At 40.2% G+C, this 22,204-nt stretch overlaps 2 protein-coding genes across 2 annotated transcripts; one reads left to right on the top strand and one right to left on the bottom strand.

The window, feature by feature from the left end:
• The first annotated feature begins 8,279 nt into the window (after window positions 1–8,279).
• Window positions 8,280–10,519, top strand: LOC109468386 (histidine triad nucleotide-binding protein 1-like). Its single transcript, XM_019766635.1, has 4 exons — window positions 8,280–8,309; window positions 9,040–9,198; window positions 9,604–9,708; window positions 9,915–10,519. The coding sequence occupies exons 1-4, from the start codon at window positions 8,280–8,282 to the stop codon at window positions 10,080–10,082; spliced, it is 462 nt and encodes a 153-aa protein (XP_019622194.1). The 3' UTR covers window positions 10,083–10,519.
• A 3,960-nt stretch (window positions 10,520–14,479) lies between these two features.
• Window positions 14,480–21,844, bottom strand: LOC109468954 (ras-related protein Rab-8A-like). Its single transcript, XM_019767327.1, has 8 exons — window positions 21,676–21,844; window positions 18,725–18,785; window positions 18,300–18,360; window positions 18,109–18,186; window positions 17,064–17,153; window positions 16,798–16,863; window positions 16,580–16,630; window positions 14,480–15,624 (listed from the first exon to the last, which is right to left on the bottom strand). Exons 1-8 carry the CDS (start codon window positions 21,797–21,799, stop codon window positions 15,523–15,525), a joined length of 633 nt encoding a protein of 210 aa, XP_019622886.1. The 5' UTR covers window positions 21,800–21,844; the 3' UTR covers window positions 14,480–15,522.
• Window positions 21,845–22,204: the final 360 nt, after the last annotated feature.

Genomic DNA, 22,204 nt, shown 5'->3' with positions numbered 1-22,204 from the left:
GCCGCATTTTCTATTTTAGAAAAATGAAATTTATGACATTTTGAAGATCCCTTATTGACACAGTATGTTCCTAACAAACATTATTCCATGCCCACGAAGTTTCTTTGTTCAAAGTTGCTTTATTCTGGAGTTATAAGCCAAAACGTGATTTTGCGATCAGCTGATCGCTTGCAGAACGCGTCGCTGCCTTTGCAGAAGTGAAGTTTTCGCTACCGAACTCATTACCATATGAATGGAAACCAAGCAGATGTTAGGGTAGCTAGAACTCGATCTGGAAACAGTTGCCAGGCCCAGTAGGTTCACAGAACCAAGCCGCAAGCAAAACACACGAAGTCTGGCGTGAAGATATTCCATCGTACCGGTTTATTCACCGCTGATTTTACACCTTCGTTCACATACGCCTCCCATATCAAATGTATCGGCTCTTAAATCTTGACTGTCTTGACTCGTTGTAAACATCGCCGATGAAGTAGAGGCGGACAAAACAAGCCGGTGGCAGGGAAACCGGCAGCCCTCGACTTCAAGAACCACATCCTGGAGAACTTCGGACTTCTGTAAGTGACTTACGGCTCCATGAAACCCGTGGCGATAGCTTCTATCTTGGTAAAAACGAGGAGGAAGTGTTTTCACGTTAGTTTGTTGACCTGCGGTAGCCATGATGATGATGCAGGGGCTGTACCTCACACTGGGACCTCGTTTTGGACCGCAACTAGACAGGTCAGTGAGGGCCTCTTGCGATTCATGTTAGATTTGCAGTCACAGCATGCAGGTGTCACAGACCACGTTGGCTCCCGGTTTCCCGGTCTCCCCTTTACCATATATGGAATGCAGGTGTCACGAACAACGTAGGGTCCCAGTTTACCGGTATCCCCTTTACCATATATGTGAATGAAAACCAAGCAGATGTTAGGGCAGCTAACATCTGCTTGGTGGAGTTTTCGCTACCGAACTCATTACCATATGAATGGGAACCAAGCAGATGTTAGGGCAGCTAGAACTCGATCTGGAAACAGTTGCCAGGCCCAGTAGGTTACAGAACCAAGTCGCAAGCAACACACACGTAGTCTGGCGCGTGAAAATATGCCATCGTACCTGTTTATTCACCGTTGATTTTACACCTTCATTCACATATGCCTCCCAGATCAAATGTATCGGCTCTTGACTCGTTTCTTTATTTACCTTTCATACAAATTCATCACTCGCTCACTCACTCAGTCCCACAACACACGATTATGGGATGTACATTGCTATTTTACCAGCCCATACACGCAGTTGAAAGCGGCAAATACATGTTTACAGGCATATATTTAAAGCTGAACGACTTCGGTTGCTTCATTGTAAGCCGACCGCCTCTCGTGTGCACGTGAGTGCGGGGTTCATGGCTGCAAAGCGCCGCTTCTGCCAAACCTGCATCCACCCCGCCCATTCATTCACACACGCACACGTCAACTCACTGTGGTAAAATAGTCTGAACCTGGATGTAAACAAACAATAGAACGGATAACAAGTAGGTATAAGTTGAACGATTGTTGTTTAATTCACTGAGTTCAGTCCTTGGCACGGGACAAACTAGCCTTGGACCCAGACTAGTATCGGGCCGTGAGCCGTTTCCCTTCGGTAGGCAAGAGCACTACGTCCGCCTATCTCATGAACCGCAACCGCTACGGGGGAGGGGCAGAGTGATGGCACAGCCGTACATGTATGACAGTATGTTACACACCTGCACACGGAATGAAGAATTATAAGCAAGCAATCACGTTCCAAGACCCGCATTTCTTGTGCAGATTGTTGAGCTTTGCGGTCCTTTCTAGCTTCATGGTCAGGCGCCCGGGCAACGCTTTTGATCCCGCAAATGGGCACCCTTCACGGCATGCTCACGGGTCCTCCATCACGGTCTCTGACGGCGTCACACCCGGCTCCTCGCGTCATATCACGGCTCGCTACCGGGTCCCCATCTCGACACACTCCTTCCTAAAATTATTTATCGTCCAAGAGATAAGTTTAGAGGCCGGGCCGGGCGCCAACTTTGGGCTCGGGCCGTCTAGCGTCCCCCCGGTCGAAGGGAGAATCGTCTCGCGCTGGTGTAGGGCGTCCAGTCTCGATCCTTTCATGCCATCAACGGATGCTGCCCACCTCCATTGTCAGTTTATGGGGCTTCAGCTCACGGCTCAAAAGCGTCGCCTAACTGCGGAAGGTTATTACTGCAGGCCAAACCTGCTGCTACGGGTTATGTCACTCTTCGCTCCATATATGGCAAGGAACTCCATATATGGTAGAGGCTTTCCATATATGGTAAAGGGGAGACCGGAAAACTGGGACCCTGAGTTGTCCGTAACACCTGCATTCCATATATGGTAAAGGGGAGACTGGGAAACCGGGACCCAACGTTGTCTGTGACACCTGCATGCTGGGACTGCAAGTCTAACTTGAACCGCTAGAGGCCCTCACTGACCTGTCTAGTTGCAGTCCAAAACGAGGTCCCAGTGTGAGGTACAGCCCCTGCATCATCATCATGGCTACCGCTGGCCAACAAACTGCCGTGAAAACGCCTCCTCTTCGTTTTTACCAAGATAGAAGCTATCGGCACGGGTTTCATGGAGCCGTAAGTGACTTATAGAAGTCCGAAGTTGTCCAGGATGTGGTTCTTGAAGTCGAGAGTCGGCGGATATGGCGGAGAGTCGGCAAAAGACGTTTGTTTTGAAGGTAAGGCCATGTTGATTTGATTATATGGATGACATCCGCGCGCGCATGAATTTTCGGCCGTTTCCAAAAAAAAAGGTTTCAACCATACTGTAAATCGTACAAAACAGTTGCAAAATGAGCAAAAATATACCATAAGTTAAAAAAAAAATTAATAAAAACTATACCAATGTCGTAGAATGCCAAAATCAAACGAAAAAAGACGAAATTGTAAAGAAATGAACTTGAAGACTAGATTATTCGCCAAACCATATTCTGTGCCATTTGCTCAACCCTCATGACCACGTAGATTTCATAATGAAAAGAACTTTTTTTTTGCAAAACTTTTTTTTTATTCGCACGCGCGCATCAGTTTTGGGGCTCACGGACGATGTCATCCATATAATCAAATCAACATGGCCTAAATTTGGCGCAAATGCTGAAATAACGGCACGATACTTGTTTGGCATCCAGGGTAAGTCCCTCTAGGAAACCTATGTATTATATTACTAGTACATTTTGCAACACAATAAAAACCTGTATGACGTACGCCAGACTGAAAATAGCCATGTTAAAAATGCTATTTTTTTCGATTACTTAGCCAATGGTTTTATTTTGTAGCAGGTTTTTTTTTTAATATCAGTAAGTAGGTATTTCAGATTTGTAATTGAAACAAATATGATGCATAGTCACGGTATCATAAATTTGCAGTGGATCTTTCGGCCGCTGCAAAAACTACACTACATGAAAGTTCGCCTCTTTAAAAGTTTTAAAATTCGCCATAGCTGGAAATAGATGTACATGTCTTGAAATAGGATACAGCAACTAAACAATACAGTAAATAGTACTAAATACATTATATCACCCTACAGGGTTTGGATGTAGCCATGTTTGGGGAGATCCTGAGTTACATCTACTCGGGAACCCTCCACGTGCCCCTGGACAGAGTGCAGCACCTGTACCAGGTAGCCGACCTCCTCCAACTGGACTATGTGAGAGACACCTGCAGCAGGTACATGGCCACAAACATAGAGCATTCCACCTATGTGGACCTGTACAAGTTTAATTATTTGCTGATGCCTTTGCTCAGTGCTTAGTGCTGAAATGTGATCCTACCCTACCACCCCTGCTACAGTACATGGTTCAGTCCTTAGTGCTGAAATGTGATCCTACCCTACCACCCCTGCTACAGTACATGGTCCTGTCCTTAGTGCTGAAATGTGATCCTACCCTACCACCCCTGCTACAGTACATGGTTCTGTCCTTAGTGCTGAAATGTGATCCTACCCTACCACCCCTGCTACAGTACATGGTTCTGTCCTTAGTGCTGAAATGTGATCCTACCTTACCACCCCTACTGCAGTACATGGTCCTGTCCTGACACCTCTTGTTTGTTGATAATTAAGATAGTTTGCATGGATATAACAGTTTTTTTTTACCCAGAAGAAATGATTTATTCATTCACTTATTGATTCATCCATCCATCTGTCCCCTCCACAGGTTTCCATCAGTGAGGAGTTCTGAGTGTGGATCAGCTGACTGAGATCATCAGCCATGATGAGCTGGATGTTAAAGAGGAGACAAGAGTGTGAGAGGCTGTGGTGAGATACTATTTAGAGAATTCTATTCACATGCACTAGTAATTCATTGGATTTTACCTGACTCCCCTTATAAACCAGTGTACAACAGAGGGCTTGGTTTTGAAAAATAAATGTAGCCATGAAAAAAGACAGTTTGTGGCTATAACAATGTTTATTTTGCTCCTCAGCAAAAGAGAGATGCTGTGTATGAACCCCAGAGTCGGGCGGTACATCAGCTGTGGTTACCCAGCAGACCTTCCTCCTGTCGTGACCATGACTGTTACCAGTGAAAATGACATCTACATCTTAGCAGGACACTCGCACGCTGAACTATCCCTGTTAGGCCACACTGACTTAATTTTATGGTTGACATCCTCTGAAGACCATCAAACTAGTGTGCGTGGTCGAATAGGAAAAATACAGCCAAAAATGCTGCTAAACCACAGGAATACAAAGCTGGTATTGTGAATTTGTGGTAGTACATAGCAACTTTTATGACAAGCTGGCTCATGCTGGCCTGTTGTGGTATTTATGAGTCGGCACTGTACTGAGTTCTTGAGTTCTGTGGAGCTTTGGCAGTACTGGCTCTGTAGTACTGCTGGCTTCCTGTTGTCACTAGCTACCGTGGACTATGGAGAATTTTTTTTTGAGAACAGGCAAAAGACAGTGCACACATGGATGTCTTCCGTAAAGTTAAGTCAATGTGGCCTTAGTCTATAGCTACAACCATGTAGGGAACGCGTGGCCCGGCGTGTCGTCTGTTTCTAGGTCACGTGGGGATGACTTACAGAGCGATGAATACCTTGTTGAAGTGGACGGATGTTTGTATTATCTCAGCAGACATGCTCGTGTGGGTGAGGCGGTACAACCGGCACGGTAACAAATGGGAGAACAAGGTTTCTAAAGTCTAGTAATGATATAATTGACTTTTCTAAAGAATGAAATGCTGTGTGTATATCTGCATTCTTACTTCAGAAAACCAATGTGAAGTTGCGTTTTTTTTTGTATGCTTTGTCTTTGTGTTATTCACTTATAATGTGTTATTCAATTAGTTTTCACTCAGTTTTACCGTAACATTATACTATAATACAGTGTTCTTTGTTACATTTTGTTCAATGCATGATGAATATGTATGTGACATGTTTCTGTTTTTTTGTATTCAAGACAGTTCTTTTGCATTCCACCTAGGCTTAGTTTAAGTCTATGATGCAAGTGAGAGTGAAAACGTTTGACCAAAGAGTTTTAATAATGACTTGACTCTTCACTCTTGTATATTTGTAAAAACTTGATGTTTCTAGTTTTATCTAAAATCATGCATTTCTGTGAATTGTCAAAATGCTGATATACCTGTTTGTTGAATCTTGTTTTCTGTTATATTAAAATCTATTTAAAACAAATATGAAGCTTTGTGTCTCGTTTATGTGTGGATTTATATTAAACATATTGGGAAGTTGTGCTACTAGAATTAAAAAATAAAACATTGCACCATTATGTGTAGGAAACATTACAGGATTTTGAAGGAAAATTGGATCTGTTGATGGACAAAAACATGGTTTTGTTTCTTTTAAGTCTTGTTTTACTAATTCATTTGAAACTTAGATATGTTAGCCTTTTAGAATATTGATGTATTAGAGCAAAAATGGCGGAAATTTTGACCAAAAAAGCTACATATTCAGCTGATCGTAAAAGTCGTTCTAGCAATTTTTGTCTGAGAAAGAACAGATGAAAGACTAAAACGGTTCTTCCTTGATAGATTCGTAATGTTTAGATAGTCCGGGCGAGCCTCAAGTTCAAGAACAAGAGCCGACAAGACCTGGAGTAAAACCCCCATAAGAGCCCATCGCATTTTTCCACTCGCGAAATGGCCAAATCTGGGAATGGGCGAGGCTTCGTTAGCGAGATACGGACCTTTTCGGAACGGGCACTCAAAAACGGGGATGTGATAGGGGATGAATTTCCGTTTTTTCAATTTTAGAAAAATAACACTTTTGACATTTTTCGACCTCCTTCTTTTCAGGGTATACTCCTCATGGTCTTTACTATATTCCTACTTATTTTCTTTCAATAAATTTTCTTCCTTCTCGAGTTATAAGTCAAAATGTGTTTTTGCGATCAGCTGATCGCTTGCAGAAGTGGTCAAATCCTTTGCAGAAGTGGAGTTTTCGCTGTCGGAGACATTACCATATGAATGAAAACCAAGCAGATGTCAGGAGGGGGAGACAGTAACTTAAGCGTGTGTGGATGAGTTAATACTGCAATATAAGATTAACTCTGTAGGTGGCGCTATTTCGGAAGGCCAGACCAACCAGTCTTTACCTACTGACATCTGCTTGGTTTTCTATAAGAAATTCATTCTATAAGAAAGGCAATAGAGGAGGTTGCTGTGCCCGTCGTGTGGCGGTTCCAAACGCCGCGACTTCTTAGAGTCGCCCGGGGGACACGTTTTCAGACACACTACCTCCCACCTTCCTTCTTGTTACTTGTATCATCAGGTTTTCGAAAAAAGGGAATGTATTGCCACTGACATCTGCTTGGTTTTCATTCATATGGTAATACCTCCGACGGCGAGTTTTCGATCTTCCTTCTTGACATCTGCTTGGTTTTCATTCATATAGTAATGTCTCCGACAGCGAAAACTCCACTTCTGCAAAGGATTTGACCACTTCTGCAAGCGATCAGCTGATCGCAAAAACACATTTTTACCTATAACTCAAGAATAGAGAAATTATAGGGGAGGGCATTTTGCAGGAATATAATAGAGATCATGAGGAGTATATTATGAAAACAGGGGCACATGAAAATGCCAGAAGTTGTATTTTTCTAAAATTCAACAAGCGGAAATTCATCCCCTATCACACCCCCGTTTTCGGGTCCCCGTTTCGAAAAGGCCCGTATCTCGCTAACGAAGCCTCGCTCATTCCCAGATTTGGCCATTTCGCGACTGGGGACACGCGATGGGCTCTTATGGGGTTTTTACTCAAGGTGTTTCCTGTGCTTGTTCTTGACATTGAGGCTCACCCCGACTACCTAAATATCACGAATTTATCGGGGAAGAACCGTTTTAGTCTTGCATCTGCTCATTTTGAGACAAACGTTTCTAGAACGACTTTTATGAGCGGCTGAATATGGGGCTTTTTCGTTACTACACCAGTCGTTTCACTTTCACGCGTCGAAGAAACTGTGGAAAACGTACTGTTTACTGAAATAAAACTCCCATGCCATTTTAACAGTTGCTTACACTCAGTTGAAACATTTTCTGTAGCGTATTAGACATTTATTTGTAGATAAACTTTCTCGGTCAGCGCTCTGTTTTAGAAGGAATATTCTGATAAATAAAGATTCTGGACAGCAATTTCTTTTTCCAGATCAACCACGTACTTACTGAGAGTGTCTTGACAATCACAAGTCGTTTATTTTGGGGAAAAACTGCCGAAAAATGCTGCAAACGAGCGTCAAGCACCGTAGTGTACACTTCTTTCTACTGAAGTACGTGTTGCTGCAGTTCTGATAAATTATAATGTTGCTAGGTGGCGCTGTGAGACCGTCGGATGACTGTATCGAAGTTGGCTAAACTGCTGAGACTGTTGAATCTAAAGGCAGGCTTTCAGGAGGAATATTCTGATGAATAAAGATTCTGACCGGTGTTTTCTTTCTGTAGATATCAATCACAGATTTGCTAGGAGTGTTTGGACGGTCACAAGTCGTTTATTTGCGGAAGAAAAAGCCGAGAAATGACGCATACAAGCACTGTATACTGCTACCTTATATATACTGAAGTACGTGTTGCAGTTCTGACTTTTATCGCTAGGTGCACTGGTGGCGCTGTGAGACCGTCGGATGGTCACCTGTTGGCTAAACTGAAGATTGTTGAATCTGATTGTAAAAGCCAGGTTTTGAGAAGGGATATTGTAATGAATAAAGATTCCTGACAGCAATTTCTTTCTACAGATCACCCACGTACTTACTTGGAGTGTCTTGACAATCTCAAGCCGTTTATTTTGTGAAGAAAACTGCCGAAAAATGCCGCATATGAACGGCACACACCGTAGTGTACGTTTCTACTTTACATATGTATACTGAAGTACGTGTTGCTGCAGTTCTGATAAATTACGATATTGCTAAGTGGCGCTGTGAGACCGTCGGATATTGGCTAAACTGGAGACTGTTGACTCTAAAGGCAGGCTTTCAGAATGGATATTCTGATGAATAAAGATTCTGACCGGCGTTTTCTTTCTGTAAATATCAACCACAGATTTGCTAGGAGTGTTTGGACGGTCACAAACCGTTTATTTGGGGAAGAAAAATAAACTCATCAGCAACATTGACTTTAATCTTGCAATTTGCGAAATAAGTAGGTTTAAGATATAGCTGGACATCATCCGTTTTTCTTCAAAAACTTATAATACCCTAACTCAACTGTCCATCTGCTTACAGCGAGTAAAGGACCGTCAGAGAAGCCCGGCTGTCACTCAGAAAACAGTCACCCAACATCTGCTTGGAGCCCTCATCAGTAATCTCCAAGCAGATATTAGGGACCTTGTTTTAGTGTTGCTTCATCCTCATCCTTCACGGCTTTCAGAAGGGATATTCTGAAGAATAAAGATTCTGACCGGCGTTTTATTTCTGCAAATCAACCACAGATTTGCTAGGAGTGTTTGGACGGTCACAAGCCGTTAATTTGGGGAAGAAAAAGCCGAGAAATGCCGCATACGAGCGGCAAGTACTGTACACTTCTATCATACTGAAGTATGTGTTGCAGTTCTGACTACTATCGCTACAGCTGAGGTGGCGCTGTGAGACCGTCGGATGGCCAACCTTCAGGTGGCTCTGGGAACGAGATCGGCTGTCTGCTTCCAACATGGCGGAGGGAGGTGACACGATTTTCGGGAAAATCATCAGGAAAGAGATCCCTTCTGATATTCTATACGAAGACGATCAGGTAAGAAATCTATACCCAAAGGTGGTAAAAACTCCGGTGATATTTTAGCACGTGAATGTGAGGCGTGTCAGTTTGCTGGTCCTTCATACAGCTGGCATTTTGCCATGAATGTCTACGTGCGGAATCAGCATGTGAAACTGAAACCGCCCCCCTCCCCTCAACATGTAACGTTACATGATCCTTCTACTTTATATTAGGACTGAGAAAGCTTTTCGTTTTATTCTTCAATGGCAAAATATATATGTTTAGACAAGGGCATTATATGTGACTTAGACATATCTCACGGTGTACAGTACTGCTTCTTGCGAACGTGGTAAAGATCCTGGTCAGGTACTTGAAACTTGTAGACAAATGAAAATGGAGAGAACTGCTGTCTTTATTTTAACCCTTTTTTGTTTGTAACAGTGCCTGGCGTTCAGGGACATTAACCCTCAGGCTCCCGTGCACTTCCTGGTCATCCCCAAGAAGCCGATCCCACAACTGTCCAAGGCTGAAGATGGTGATGAACAGGTTTGTAATTTTCCCTTTGTCCTAATGTCTTTTTTCCTGCTTAAAAATGCAACAATTTTAGTTTTGAACTGTAGTTGATGTTTTAAACTTCAGCCTGCTAAGGCAGCCATTTGGCACCAAATCTGTACTTATGATGGGGTTGTCAGTTGCGCAGCAGGGAGAAGGGTAAATTCCATCTGTCAGACCTCTTTGTTTTATTTCTTCAGCTGTTAGGTCACCTCATGATTGTAGCGAAGAAGGTTGCGGAAAAGGAGGGGCTGGCCGCGACCGGTTACCGTGTGACCGCGAACGACGGGAAGAATGGCGGGCAGGAGGTGTTCCACATCCACCTGCACGTGATGGGGGGACGCCAGATGGGCTGGCCACCGGGCTAGACACAAAGGATCCTGGGAGCAGCAAAGGACTCTGGGAGCTGCAAAGGCTGCTGGGACTTTGCTAATCGTCTTGTGTCATCTTTAGTGGAGCTACCCTAATTTGCAATAACTCCAAAAATCTGCCATATGCCAGTAGCTAAAAAGAACAATTGTGAAAATTTCTTAGATATAGAGCTAGATGAAAGAGCTACTTTCACATTATTGCTGACTTCTTTCCTTGGCATGGTTAGAAACAGGATCTGTACTAGCTGCAATGTTAGTAATGAACAATTATGTCAATTTAATGTATTTCTTTAGGTCTGGTTGCAAAAGGTGAAATAAGAGCACTAATGAAATGTAAAACATCAAATTTTGCATGATGGTAGTAGAAATTTCCTGCGTTTTGATGAATACTTGCAAAAGGGAGAATGGCTATGGAAATAAAGATGATGTCATCATCTGAGGGTCTGTTTGATGTTTACCTATTGGTAAGGAAGTATTGTTTTGGGTGGCTGAGTTTGTGTCCTCCAAGATAGAGTAGGTTGATAGCACATGGGTGGGAAGTTTGACAGAATGACAGGACAAAAGGTCAGACACAGAAAATGGGGTCACGAAAACCCCAAATAATTCTCAGAAGTCTGACATCTCATACTTGTTGTTGCTAGTTGTGTCTCAAGGTTAAACTTGTTTCTCTTATTCAAAGTTATACCGACACAAGGAAAAACAAAAGACAAATGTTTAATAAATGCTTTTATTGTTTTCCAAGCAGCGTGGGTGAGTACAAACCAGTGTGCTGAGTGATTTTGAGCAAAGCCATCAGAACCCTACAAGTCAACATTCACTACATTCAACCATTTCTTTCATGACAACAAAAGAAATTAGTTTAAATTATTGCAATATTCACCAAATCTCTTAAGAATTATAACTGCTATGTCATTTTCTTCCAGTTGTTAAGGACAAAATTTACAATTTAAGTCTAAAAAATGTATAAATGCTACTCAAGTCAATTTTACATAATATCTTGACTGGCAAGTTCTTATTTCCACTGAAAGTTGTAGCATGGATTTGGTTCTTTTCGTGATCCATTTTGACATTTCCAACTTTTTTTCCAAAAACTTTTACCCTTTTTTTTCAATTCATTGTAGGTCTTTATTGACATTTTGAATAAAAAGACAATAAAGATTTTTTAGTAGACATTTCCAACCTACATGAAATCTACAACGCAGACAGAACTGAACCAATCACAGACAGCTTAAGAATAAGCCAATCATAAATGTCCTCACAACAGTCCCTCAGAGTACACTAGTGACTTTACATATCAAGACTTAGTTACACCTACATTATATTTCCTTCTTGGCAACATTTACAAGGATTTCCCCATAAAAATAGCTTCTCCAAATCACAGACTATGCAAATTTTACATGACTATTGTATAACTACATGCAGTAAGGCAGCAGTGCAGTTTCAATGGAGCCTCTACCAGGCTTCAAAATTGGCTGGAAAGAGTAGAAATTGGCCAAATTGACAGATAACATGCCAGAGGAGTTGGCCAACATGTTGCCAGTCTATCTGGCCAATTTCTACTCTTTTCAGCCGCTTCTGAAGCCTGGTAGAGGCTACTATCATTGGCATGTGTCAAAGGATGCAATTCATTAAAAAGGTTTCACCCGAGGCATAGCCAAAAAAAGCAAATGTCCCCCAACAGAATGCACCAGTCAGTGTAACCCCAATGAGGGGGTGGGGGGTGGAGTGTAATTAGGAATGGTTAGATAAAAACTCTATACATTTGCATAAATGTCATCATGTCAACTGCTTGCTTAAATTCAGATACAGAAAAAACAAAACGATTTGTTGAAGTCTACCAATATTCCACCCCTATGAAATCTCCAAGCAGATGTAAGGTTTGGATCATTGTTTTACATTTGTTTGTGAGTTTCTGACTACATCCACTCTATTCCACTCCCCAAAAGGAGTAAAAAATGTATGCTCCTAAGAAGATGTAGTAAATGCTGCAAAAAATGCATAAAACACTGAGCCAGGTCCTCATCCCATCTGCTTGGAGATTATGACAATGTATGAACAATATTGTAGCTGGGTCATCAGAAATGTACAAATAACTAGAATTCATGGATGTCTGAAGCCAATAAGAATCACAAAAGAACTACGATAACAGATAAACTCTATTTTTTAACCTTCTCCCTGCTGCCAAAATTTGTAACCAAGAAAATGGCTATGGCATAAGGCTACCTTAGCAAAGTGAAGGTTAAGAGACAACCAGCCATTGGCACCTGCGAAAAGCAGCATTAACTGTAAGTATGTTGTATAAAAACTCTTCTTACACCAACACTTCATGCTGTTCTGTCATAAGTTAGTTCATGGTTTAAACTGCATGCCCAATGTGATACGTTGTGGGAAATACATGTATATGTCAAAGTTAGAGGCCCCTGAGACATAAACAAAACGTGTATATTCAAGCATTAGTTTACAAGTTGGGGCCTTTACCTTTGCATGTGCAGTTTAAACTGTGAACTGGCTTATAAAAGGGGTGTGGCTGTAACCACGGTTACTGTAACCAAGGTTACCCCAAGTGCAACATTTTTGGGGGGTCATTTCATCAAATCCATGCTCGCTCATGTTATGACTTGACCTATCTTTCTCTAACTAGACATGCTGATTTCTGTCTGTCGAAATGGCCATAATTTGTAATCTTGGATTCCTGTAACAAATATGACAGACACTGAGGGACACCCTGGTTGCACCACAGCTCATTCTTTCATGTTGCAAAAGTAGCAAAATTTCTCACGTCTACAGTAAAATGGTAAGCGTGTAGTAAATTCTGGTGTCCATAGCATTAATACAATCTTTCACTGTATCTGTACATGTCATGTTAATTATGTATGCCTGTACAGATAACATTAACAGATAGCATTAGGTGTCCAAATACACTAACATCTACTAACATGGAAAATCTTTCATCACAAAATTAGACATCTACAAGTTTAAGTCATTTGATTTTGATCTATAATTCTATTCCAACGCTCTCCCCATCACACTGATAATAATAAATTCTCAATAATTTCTCAGAGAAGATACTAGTACCTCATAATGCTACACACAAAACACCCCTTCCATTCAAAATAGTATATCCCGATATCATTCTTATCCATGGGGATATACCATGTCAGTCCATCAGAAGGGGTGGCTAGGGTTGAACAAATTTAATTTCATTGAACCAAACACTGTATAACCTAATAGTAGATATTGAGTAGAAAAAAAAGAATATGTTGTCAAGAAGAAATTATGGTATTCCTTGCAATTCAGGCATGGATATTTAGCCTAGAAATTCCCGAAGAAGACAGTTTGCGCTAGAGACAGACCCTAAGGCATCATTTGAAGATACAAATTGTATAATTTGGCTCTTCTATGCTTGTAATTGTATGAACATTAATGTTTTTAAAACATGTTTGAAAATTACAAAAAGTTCAGGAACTGATCATTGTCTTTTAAACATGTATACAATTGTATTTCTGTCTTTTTATTTTTCAGTATCTCTCACACCCAAATATTAAACGTAATTTGAAAACAAACAAACCATACTGCTATATTTTGTGACTCTTAAGTTTCATTTTCATTCAGAACGTTTGGAATCATTTCAATATTGACAATTGCCCCTGTAAACATCTCTATTTGTTGTGCCACTAAAAAGTTTTCCAATTTTTCCAAACCTCTTTTTACTCATTTCATATCAAAGTGATATAATTTGATGTTTTGCACTTTTTGTGATAATCAAAAAGTTGCTTTCATTTCTTTCCTGAGGCAATGTATTTTTTTGGTGGGTTCAGATTAAAGTTCATGCATCAGTCGATATCAACCCCTAAGGGGAGGGGGCATGGCTGACACAGATTTTAAATATTCGAGCTTTCACATAATGCCACGACTTTTTTAGACCCTATCCCTAAAATAACGGCTGTCAGTCATATGGGTGATGATGTCCTTTTAAACCCCCCTTCCACACACAAACACCAAAGCTAAGTTTTACATTGACATGTGCAGTAGTGTATGGTAACACCTGCATGTAATTTAAGCATGGCACTACTTGTGGACTATATGTTTGATGTTGGAATACATGAAAAATTGAATTGGTTTCTATAAACGAAAATAAAACCAGTTAATGTTAGGATGTGCAACTGATCAAGTTAAACATTCTTGGGGCCAACAATTACCGAAATGGCACAGTCAACTATCAGGCATTGCAAAACATTACGATGGTTGTCTCCACCAGATTTATTTCCAGTCAAATTTAGTGCAATAGGGAGAATAAAAATGCCGGAATAGTTTAGCCTGTATTTTCCCCGAATTCTACTATGAGCCATACCCCCTAAGAAAGGCCTGGTGGAAGCGAGAGACAGGGACAGTACTGGAGCATTGAAATGTTGTATTTCCGAGGAAAAGAAGGATAATACCAAGTAGAACAACAGAACAGTACTGTCAGTAGTCTACATGACTGGCATATATTTACAGATGAGCATGTGCAATTATTTAGGTTCAAAGTGATGATATGGTGTTTTAGTGGCATTACGCATAGTTGAAGTCTTTCGAAACATTAAGCAATACACAAATTTGATAAAACTGGTCTTCCACACTTGGCCATAACAGCTTTAATGAATGTTGCATGTCCCCAAACTCAGATTGGTAAGAAAAGCAAACTTTTCAATGGATATAATAATTGTGGAAAATGTCATATTTTCTATGGTGATGTGATTCAAGAAAAGTAACTTGTAAAAGAGAAACAAAGCATTTTGTCAAAATTGGTTTTCATGTTTGTTGGCTTTGCTATACTTTAACAGACAAAAATACAGCAGTGGATTTTAGAGGGCTGTTCCATTTACATTTAGGGAGTGCTCTTCGGGAATGAGAAAATTTAGGCCACTTAAACTTGATGGCAACTTAAACATTTGTTGTGTAAAGAAATGCAAATGAAACGTGACTCTCCCTATGATTAAATGGTACAGCCCTAAAATCCTGAAAAATTCATTTATGCAAGTGTTTGTTAATTTTAAACTAGTTTGGATCATTTTCCCACCAATACTACCAATTCTTCATTGTACAAATCTTCCAGTTTTTACACCTTTAAAACCATCCAAATGTCTCCAGAATATCATCCAAACGTTTATTTCTATGTACGGTCATGTAATTAATTTTGAATTGAAACTAATAAACTACTAATTAGGATTTCGCTTCTCTCAAAATAGCAATTGTTTTTGTAAAAGCACCTAGTCTTGGTCTTTGAATATTTCAAAACTATCTTCTACTTGTAAAATGTTTCTGCATCTTTCCTTTCACCCTAACATCAAATGATTTACCCCTACTGTTTGTAGCAAAGCAGTCCAACACAACTTCTAATAGGCAGCAGTCCTTCGAATTGACCAATCGGGTGGCTTGTTTGTCTACTGCTGGCCAATCACAAGAGCTGACACTTCCATCCGGAGAAGGGACTTGAGGACTTCTGTGGCTTTGCTGCTGTCACCTGGACATTCCCTCCCTTCTGGGGACTGTTCAAGTCCTATAGTGGGGGATGGACACATCATGAGCTTATTGCATCTCGTAAATATGTACTTTACGGTCTATATTGACTACTTCTTTTGGGAAAAATGATCTAAAGGACCAGCAAAAAGTAAACACAAATTCATTATGTAGAAGTTGTCACCAGTACAGGTTTGACTGAATTGTAATTTTTTTTTACACATGAATAGCAAATGATCCATAATTTCATTAGATTTGATTAAAAAATAATTAGCTATTTTGTTTGCTACTGTTACAATGTATTTCACTCTATCTAAAAAAGCTACAAATGTGTTAGTAACGACTGCCACTACAAGTTCTTTTCTCACTTGCTCTTATCATTATCAATATTTACTTAACTATTTTGATACATCTAAATCACTACTGCAGGGGAAAATGTGTACCACACACTTACAGCAGATAGGAGGGTCTTAAGGGGGGTACCGGGAGGAAAGAGACCCTGGGGTTATGTATGGTAGAAATCATGGTAGATTACCAGCAAACCCCATGTCCACCCACAGAGTGGCAGTGGGACGGGGTTGACTGGTATGCTAACCAAAATGAAACAACAACAACAAAACAAATACCAAATCAAAACATTTCAGAAAAAAAAGAAGTTACATGTACTGATTAAAATGTCTATATATACTTTTGGATGGGAGAAACTTCAGAAAAACACTGGAAAACTAAAAATCTATGCCAGGTTTTCAAATCCTTATCTACAATTTGAAGGCAAGACGCTAGGGGGCCCAACTTCTCCCTGCATTGTATCGACTATGACAAATTAATTACATCAAATGTTGCATTATTCCAATCAACAACTAGAGGGCGATAGTGTACTGTTGGTAAGGGTTATACATGGAGCTATAATTTGAGATAGCTCCATGGTTTATGTAAGGATCATCCTAATAGAGTTTATGCAAGGATAAACCTAACAGAGCTCTAGCTGGCCTTACCAGTTTCTTGTCCATCTTAGCCTTGATATCTCTGCCCAGAGTGAAGAAGGCCTGAAAAATAGTATATCTTGTTAACAAAGTAGACCAAGTGATCTTCCCTATTCATAGAGTGGACAAGTCCAAGATGGCATTGAATAAAGGTACAAGAAGACCAATACATTCTACACACAGGGGTGGATGTTTTTTGTACTGACAAAACATTACAGTTGGGAACTCACCTCTTCTACGTTGATGCTGCTCTTTGCACTGGTCTCCATAAACTTCACTCCATACTCGATGGCCAGCTGTTTGGACAGAAGTAAAATAACATGTTCCATTATGAAGAATTTAACACAGGTTACGTATGCTCCAGGGCCATACAGCACTGTTTTTTCTGCCTATTGCAGGAACTTTGCAGTGTGTGGCGGAAAAACCGAGTCAAGCACTCTGCCACGCGACCCCACCACGAGTTGAATTTTGCACATGTGTACAAATCGTGTCTTACTTTCTCCCCTCTGTCGCGGGACACCTGCCGTCTGTCCTCCATGTCGCACTTGTTCCCCAGGATCATCTTCTCTACGTCAGCTGAGGCATGCTGGGAAGGCAACAAACACTACCCATCAGCCATTGCTACAAGATTAACAAGATAGTTTCTCCTATCTAAAAAACTGCGAATGGAACAATCGCAATTGTAACTACAGTATTGAATTTCAAATAGTAGCTATCATTTTTTTAACATCATAAATTCATACAAAATATACAGTTTTGTTATGTCTTTTTCTAACGAACTCTTCATAAAAATTAAACTACAAAAAATCTAGGTTAAGTCACTAAACTAAAGTGTCAACTCTTTCTTACTTGAAACATGGGCTTTTTCACTTTATAAGCAAAAGATTGCTGGTCAAAAATATAACATTACAGTCAAGACAATTTTCATGGCCTACATGTACCTCATTGTTTTAGAGGGATAACTATGTATTGTCTGTAATGTAAAATTTCCTTGAATAAATCTACAGGGAACATAATTTATTAATAAAATGTTCTTTTATGAAAAATTTAAAACCCAAGCTGGGAAACAAAAGCTGCTGGTGGCTCTATCTAACTTCTACACTCACGGAAAGGAAATGGCTGTCATCTATCAAACAATGGCTGACTTCCTTCTAAACATGGAGTTCTTGGCTTTCATCCAAAACTTTCACTGGTCATACTTACATGGTACACAGACAATCAGACATGGTAAAAACCAGAGGTATTTTTGATATAGCTAGGTATAAAAGAGAGTTTAAAACACTTGTACTAGAAACGTCTTTTCAAACAGAAAACTACATTCAGCACTGCTGCATACATGCACATACACTATAATAAATATCAGCTCTTATATTAAGCGCTTATACATTGTATTGTTCTAAACACAGCTACTAGCCTGGGCTAGATGTTCAGGTAGACTTGCACAGCCCCAATTTTACCTGTACTAACGTGCATTTGGAGCTGGTACAAGTATTTCAAGCCCTGACAGTGTTACATGTTGGTATTAAAGTGCATTTATGTACCTCCTCGATATTGCGGATCCAGTTCTTGATGTTCTCGAAGGACTTCTCGTTGGTGATGTCGTACACAAGCATGATTCCCTGTCAACACAGAGGGGGTGGCATTGTAAAGAACCTGTCAATGTTAACCCTAATAGGAGCAATTGTCAACAGAACGTACAATGTGCATGTTGCGAATGTCCTGCTATACTCACCATGGCTCCCCTGTAGTAGGCAGTGGTGATGGTGCGGAACCTCTCCTGGCCGGCGGTGTCCCTGCAAAAACATCAAGAAAACAGAAAAGTCAGACTTCTGACAAGTATTTTGGATTTCCACAAGAACCTTAAATGGAACATAAACTATCGAGGGTCGTTCATGCAATCCTCGGCTTCCTGAATTCCCCCATGTTGGTCTCTAATACCTGATGGTTCCTGGCAAGAATGTGGGACATTCAAGTTCACCCCATTACGAGTATCTGACCTTCTGCCTGTCAATCCTTCTCCACCCAAGTACTGTCAATCTACTCTGGACAAACATACAAACAAACCCACAGACAAAATCACTCCTAAAAACACTTCCATCCCCTATACATGATGAGTGATGACCCATATGCTGACTGTTGTCACAAATAATGTCATACCATATTTGTAGCTTGATCTTCTTCCCGTCTAGGTCTATAGTTCTAATCTTGAAGTCGATACCTGCAGAGGAGAAGGAACATCAGAGAATAATTATTTTTTTCTAGAAGACAGAATATATTAGATACCCCTCATTTCAAAAGAATACCAATTTCAAAAGAGTCTAGTGCAAGTTGAACAGGTCCGCAGATGAACAATCTCATCTACAATGCCAATCTTTCCCATACAACTACTTATGTATTACTAATAGCATGAGAAGAAAAGATTTTAAAATAACAATCACATACCCACTACATATTGTCTAACAAAAAGGACTGACGGAAAAAAGATGAAGACATTCCCCCCCCCCCTCTAGCAACTCTTTTTCCCTTGCATCATTCATTGTACATGTACCGTATGATTCTACCTTTAATTCATTATCAATAATAACAATATGCAGAACCTGTTGACAGGGCCATAAACAAAGGACGTTATCAATGATATAATGTCCTTGCATAAACAAACCAAACTTCTGCATTAGTTTAACGAGGAAGTGTTGTCAAAGAAACAACTGAGTCCTAACCATCCAAGCATTTCTACCCATTTGACTTCTTCACTTCCTGTGCCAAAAATGCTTCATGCAAAAATGCTAGCATCGCAGTCTTGGTAATTTTGTTTACTTGTGAAATGAAACACAAATTGTACGTTCATGAAATACTAGTAGTGTCTACAACGTGATCAAAGCATAGCTTTCAGGATGCCTGTATTCTAGGCATGTTTACTGGTCTGGCTGATGGACCCATGCTGGTAATGAATGTTTATCAAATGTTTTTCTGGCCAGGGGAATTTGTTGTGCATGACTGCCAAGGCATGATAACAAATAAGGAATCCTAACAGGAAGACTGGCTTAGCCTGGTGATTGACTAGTTACACAGCTTAGACAATTACAGATGTGTTTGACTGATTCAGGGCAAGTCCAAGTTGTGTCAACTTGACCGATGTTGTCATGTTGACATGTCATCTGTAGGTTGCATCCCAACGATTGTTTATGTTCCTCCCAAAAATTGACATTAAAAACATAAAAAAATCAAAACACTTGCCTTTGTACCATCCGAACACAACATTACCAAGAATTCCTAAAACCTTCATGTGTTGATATCAACAGTTTTCTATCTATGGCCTCGAGACCTGTTCTAGTTTTGTAACGTCCGCGGACCTCTTTTGTCTGGTAAACACCCAGGAGCACGTCACCTCTGTGTTCATTGTACACTTTGGGGCATCCCGATGACTCGATGAGTAAATATCATACGCCCCCAACAACCTACCAAACTACAACAATCATATTATTTTTCTGAAAGTCAAAAATATGCTATATACTAGTGTACAATAGTAAGTACATTGTACCAGCTTTACATACGTAACCTACGCAAATAGATAGGCGCACCCACAAGCAAAAATTAGGCGCACAGCTCCAATTGTAGGAGCACTAAAGTTCATACATGTACATGCATCCAGTGAGTTAGGGTATTTTCAGTAATGTATATCTAGTAATTATCTACATGTAACATTGCTGAGGGCAAGAATTACCCAAGATGGCAACAAAACAATTACTTCCAAGTTCCAACATATCTTTGACCAAACCTTTTGGAAAGGACACCCCGGTGCAAACTTTTTTTACTTGAAAAGGTCACGGCACAGAAAGAACTAATTGAAGAATGGGTGGGGCATGATAGAAATGGCAAATGTGCATTAGTATAGCCTGGGTGCCAGACTGTTGCCAGGGCTAGGGTATACAGGCTAGCTCCTCGGTACCAGGGCTAACATGTCTCCAAGGAAATTATACCTCAGTTAGACTACTAGTAATTTGGGGCTGGCCTGTGTACTGGCCCAAGAACAGTCTGGTAACCAGGCTACATGACAAGGGCCCTGACCTTTGGACTTCATGTACATAAGTTACAACAGGACAAACTGGCTTAGAACATACAAAATTGTATATCAATGCAACAGTAAGTTCTAACATGCACCTGATTTCCAAGCAAAAACGTATGTTAGGACATTGTAATATATTAACGATGCAAGAATGCTATGGTTACACAACATACGCTAATAGTAATACATTATGCATATCATGTACTGAGTGTACATATGAAAAATCAATACATAAGATTTTGATCAATATTACAAATTCAAACAACTCGATAACGTATGGCAGTATATCTTGCTCGCAGCTTGTAGTATGGTTTCATTTTCATCTTTTTTTGCTCTCAATTTGAGTTTTGTACTGTAAAACAATTCTAATTTAACATGCTCAACTTGCATGTAGTGCTTAACATTAACAATTTTCCCTCTAGGGTTTTAGTCTAGCAGTTAATCAATAAAGACAACAAGTGTTTTTATTTACACACACCTACATTGTATGCAAATAACCCGCTGATTGTTAACCTTTTAAGCCCCTCTACTAGTACTACAGTCATAATTCTACCTCTGGAATTTGCTCAAAATGTTTTATAATTGTTTATTCAAACGTTGATAATCCTCCTATCAACGAATTTCAATTTTTCAAGTAACCAAAAGACATCTGGGTAAAGATTTGTACAAACGGGGTAGCTAAAATCAGTCATTTTTAGCAGAAAATTTGGGTTTGTGTTGGAAAATGGGGGAGGGGGGCAATCTGAGAAACCGGAAGAACTCGTGATCCTTACTTGGGTAGTTTTACCGCGTTTCTTTGACCAAAATGTTCCAGCAAAGTTGTTCCTCAGAAATCTCTTTTAGCGATTTTTTAAGGTACAGTTCTCTCGATAAGTGTTATAAGGAGTAGTACAAAGTTTTAAATCGCACCACTTGCAAGTGAGCACACCCTATCACCAACTGACATCACTTCGATTTTTGTCAGTCGACTTGAGTTGATAGACGTTACAAACTACGCACAAAAACGTCATCACAGAGTAAACAACGCCCAAATTTCCCCACTCACCAATTGTAGAGATAAATGTGGAATTGAAGGCATCTTCTGAGAATCTAAACAGCACACATGTCTTGCCTACGCCGGAATCTCCTATCAAAAGCAACTTGAAGAGAAAGTCGTACGTCTTCGCCATTTTTTGTCTGTGTGTCGCCGGCGAGTAACCTCATTTGCATAAAATGCGTGGTGACGTAATACCGGCAGGTCTCTATCCTGCAGTTTAGAAAATTATCGCTAGGAGCGTTTTTGATCCATAAGCCTCGCGGTTTTAGCTTTTATGGCCTTTTATATACACAAGTTACACAACAGTTTAAAACACAACATTATATTCAACTGTAAAGCTTGTCTTCTCTGTAAATGCGACTCTTTGGAATTCTAATAACCAGTGTCTACTATAAGACTATTAAAAACTAGGCTGTTATTGGAAAATTCAAAGGTTGTTACAGCAGCTTGTGACTTTCAAGTTTCATGACATTATGTGCAGTCATCGTGTAACGGACAAAGGACGGAGTGGAAAAACATTGAGAAGAAGGGGTGTAAA

This window comes from Branchiostoma belcheri, unplaced genomic scaffold (genome assembly GCF_001625305.1).
Source record: "Branchiostoma belcheri isolate BF01 breed outbred unplaced genomic scaffold, Haploidv18h27 scaffold2, whole genome shotgun sequence".
Taxonomy (NCBI): domain Eukaryota; kingdom Metazoa; phylum Chordata; class Leptocardii; order Amphioxiformes; family Branchiostomatidae; genus Branchiostoma; species Branchiostoma belcheri.
Note: the sequence above shows the minus strand (reverse complement) of the source record. Positions and strands in the feature narration are given on the sequence as shown.